The sequence below is a fragment of the Eucyclogobius newberryi genome, unplaced genomic scaffold (assembly GCF_026437365.1).
Source record: "Eucyclogobius newberryi isolate DKJ021-1_F unplaced genomic scaffold, fEucNew1.0.hap1 SCAF_813, whole genome shotgun sequence".
Taxonomy (NCBI): Eukaryota; Metazoa; Chordata; class Actinopteri; order Gobiiformes; family Gobiidae; genus Eucyclogobius; species Eucyclogobius newberryi.
The window spans coordinates 3,897-7,788 of NW_027316516.1; the positions used below are offsets into that span (position 1 = coordinate 3,897).

Sequence of the window (3,892 nt, forward strand, 5' to 3'; positions counted from 1 at the left end):
GACCAGAGCAGCACAAACACGACCAGAGCAGCACAAATATGACCAGAGCAGCACAAACATGACCAGAGCAGCACAAACACGACCAGACCAGAGCAGCACAAACATGACCAGAGCAGCATATATATATTGAACCATCCTGTACTTGATAACACAAACCAAGACTATCTAAACTAGAGAGACTAGAAAGCCCAGCCGTATGTGACACACTTAGGGCGCAGCCACTGACCCTGTCTTCTGGGATCCAGCTCTCTTACAGGCGGTGCACAAGAGGGCGCCACCGAGCAGTGCCAGGGCTGCTCCGCCCCAACACAGGTACAGCCCCGACCCAAGCTCAAACCTGTGCAAAAGAATTTTACATTTAGAGATAGCAATTTGAAGTTCATGAACATGAATGTTAGAACATTTTATTTTTTCTAAAATCGCCATAGTTTTAATTTTGTTGACATATTATAGATCAAAAAATATAGAAGGGCTTTTGCATATCTTATTTACTAATTGAATAAACTATCTTACGGATAATTGGGTACAAAAAAACCTAAATCTAATTTTGCCTAATTTTGGGAGTTAAACCTCTAATAAATTATGCTTAGGCCTTTGGATGAAATTGGATGAAAATGTTGAGTGTGTGCGGTGCAGTTGTACCTGATTCCACCGAGGAAGGGGTCGTAGAACTCCTGGATGACCCTGTGGGCGTACCACGAGGCGGCGGTCAGCGTGCACAGACCTGACACAAGCACACTCACATGTCATCTGTCATTTTTAACTATAGCTAATGGAAATCAGAGTTGTTTCTATACTATATATTATATCAGGGAAAATACATTTTAGAAATGTACAGATGGGTTCAGAGTAATAACGACACTTTAATAATAAAGTGAAATAAGTTTTGCCCAGCACAGATATTATAAGATAAGATAATCCTTTATTGTCCACACATGGGGAAATTTTGGTGTTACAACGCAGTAGATACAGAGGAAAGGACAGATAACTAACAGGAACTTTCAAAAAAACACTCTTAATAGAAGAACAAAACAAAAAAAACTCTTATTAACAAAACTCCTCTCATATCTTAATAGCGAATGGAGGAAAAAACTAAATAAAATAAAACTTTTTTTTTTAAATATTTAAAAAAAAAAAGATAAAATAATAATATTAATAATAATAAAATAAAGTAAAAAAAAATAAAAAGTTGCTCTTTAGTATTAACTTAAAAATTAGATATTTTTTGGGCTCAATTGAACTGCTTTACTCTATCATACATTAGAGCATGTGTGTGGAGTTTAAAAACTCGACACACACAAGATTTGTGTGTAAAACGCGTTCTAACGTTAAGCCTGCAGGACACTGCACTGGACCTCTCAAAGTAACTATGAAACGGACTTGGGACCTCTACAGCAAAACTTCAAGATTCAAACCACTTAAAATGAGGTTTAATTGAAGTTATTTGAGTAGTTTATTATGTTATCAGACCTTATTTCACTGAAACATTTCATGTATTTTATCTCTTTTAAGTGAAAACAGTAACATTAGATCTTAAAATCATCTTACGAGCCCCTGATCATACTTTGCGATCCCTCCGTGGTCCCGACCTCAACTATGGAAACCACTGATGTAGAGAAGATGAGTAAATGAAGCGCACCTCCGAGCATGCTCAGTATTCCTCCGGTCGCCGCCAGTTTGGCCTTGGACTGTTCGGTGGACGAGCCGATCTTGATACACTTCAGTCCGAGCAGAGCCACGACCATGGCGCCCAGGCCCAGGAGCAAGGCGATGATCATGAGCGCTCTGCAGGCCTGCACATGGGCTGAGGGGGAAGACAGGGTCAAATGTGCACATGGGCTGAGGGGGAAGACAGGGTCAAATGTGCACATGGGCTGAGGGGGAAGACAGGGTCAAATGTGCACATGGGCTGAGGGGGAAGACAGGGTCAAATGTGCACATGGGCTGAGGGGGAAGACAGGGTCAAATGTGCACATGGGCTGAGGGGGAAGACAGGGTCAAATGTGCACATGGGCTGAGGGGGAAGACAGGGTCAAATGTTTCTCAGGACTACACCACACCACACACTACATTTTCCCTGATATAATATATAGTATAGAAACAATTCAAAGCAATTCATTCTGACACTACACCCCACCACACACCACACCACCACACCCCACACCACCACACCCCACACCACCACACCCCACACCACCACACCACCACACCACCACACCCCACACCACCACACACCACCACACACCACCCCACCACACACCACACCACCCCCCCACCCCACACCCCCCCACCCCCACACACCACACACCACACCACACACCCACACCCCACCCCCCCCCCCCACACCCCCCCACCCCCCCCCCACACACCCCCCCCCCCCCACCCCCCCACCCCCCCACCACCCACACCACCCACCCCCACACCACCCCCCACACCACACACCACCACACCACCCCCCCCCACACCACACCCCCCCCCCCCCCCCCACCACACCCCACCCCCCCACACACCACCCACCACACCACCACCCCCCCCCCCCCACCACACCACACCACACCCCCACACCACACCCCACACACCACACACCACCCCACCACACCACACCACACCCACCCCCCCACCACACCACACACCACACCACACACCACACCACACCCCCACACCACCACACACCCCACACCACACCACCCCACCCCCACACCACACCCCCCCCCCACCCCCCACACCACACCACCCCACACCCACACCACACACCACCCACCACACACCACACCCCACACACCACACACCACACACCACACCACACCACACCCCACCCCACCCCCACCCCCACCACACACCACACCACACCACACACCCCCACCACACACCCCCACCACACCCCCACCACCCCCCCCCCCACCCCCCCCCCCACACCACCACACACCACCCCCCCACACCCCACACCCCCACCACACCACACCCCCCCCACCACCACCCCCCCCACCCCCACCACACCCCCACACCCCCCCCCCACCCCACCCACACCCCCCACCACACACCACACCCCACCCCCACACCACCCCCACACCCCCACACCCCCCCCCCCCCCCCCCCCCACCACACCCCCACACCCCACACCCCCCCCACACCCCACACCCACCACACCACACCCCCCCACACCACCCCACACCACACACCACACACCACCCCACACCCACACACCCCACCCCCCCCCCCACACCACACCCCCCACACCACCACACACCACCCCACCACACACCACACCACACCACACCCCACCACACCACACCCCACCACACCACACACCACACCACACACCACACCACACACCACACCACACACCACACCACACCACACACCACACACCCCACCACACCACACCACCACACACCACACACCACACACCACACCACACCCCACACCACACACCACACCACACACCACACACCACCACACCACACACCACACCACACACCACACACCACACACCACACCACACCACACACCACACACCACACCACACACCCCACCACACCACACACCACACCACCACACACCACACACCACACCACACACCACACCACACACCACACACCACACCACACCACACACCACACCACACACCACACACCCCACCACACCACACACCACACCACCACACACCACACACCACACCACACACCACACACCACCACACCACACACCACACCACCCCACCACTCACCACACCACACACCACACCACACACCACACACCACCACACCACACACCACACACCACACCACTCACCACACCACACACCACACCACACACCACACACCCCACCACACCACACCACCACACACCACACACCACACACCACACCACACCCCACACCACACACCACACC

The 3,892-nt window shown here is 53.0% G+C and overlaps 1 protein-coding gene across 1 annotated transcript; it reads right to left on the reverse strand.

The window, feature by feature from the left end:
* Positions 1 to 202: 202 nt before the first annotated feature.
* Positions 203 to 1,802, reverse strand: LOC140352303 (claudin-19-like). Its single transcript, XM_072437705.1, has 3 exons — positions 1,640 to 1,802; positions 643 to 724; positions 203 to 337 (listed from the first exon to the last, which is right to left on the reverse strand). Exons 1-3 carry the CDS (start codon positions 1,776 to 1,778, stop codon positions 208 to 210), a joined length of 351 nt encoding a protein of 116 aa, XP_072293806.1. The 5' UTR covers positions 1,779 to 1,802; the 3' UTR covers positions 203 to 207.
* Between the last annotated feature and the right edge of the window lie 2,090 nt (positions 1,803 to 3,892).

Bases quoted from the DNA above. Each gene is read 5' to 3' on its own strand.
- LOC140352303 (XM_072437705.1), bottom strand. From the start codon at position 1,778: ATGATCATCGCCTTGCTCCTGGGCCTGGGCGCCATGGTCGTGGCTCTG. The intron at 725-1,639 runs GTGCGCTTCATT...TGCTTGTGTCAG, and splicing joins AATACTGAGCATGCTCGGAG to GTCTGTGCACGCTGACCGCC. The intron at 338-642 runs GTACAACTGCAC...TCTTTTGCACAG, and splicing joins CCCTTCCTCGGTGGAATCAG to GTTTGAGCTTGGGTCGGGGC.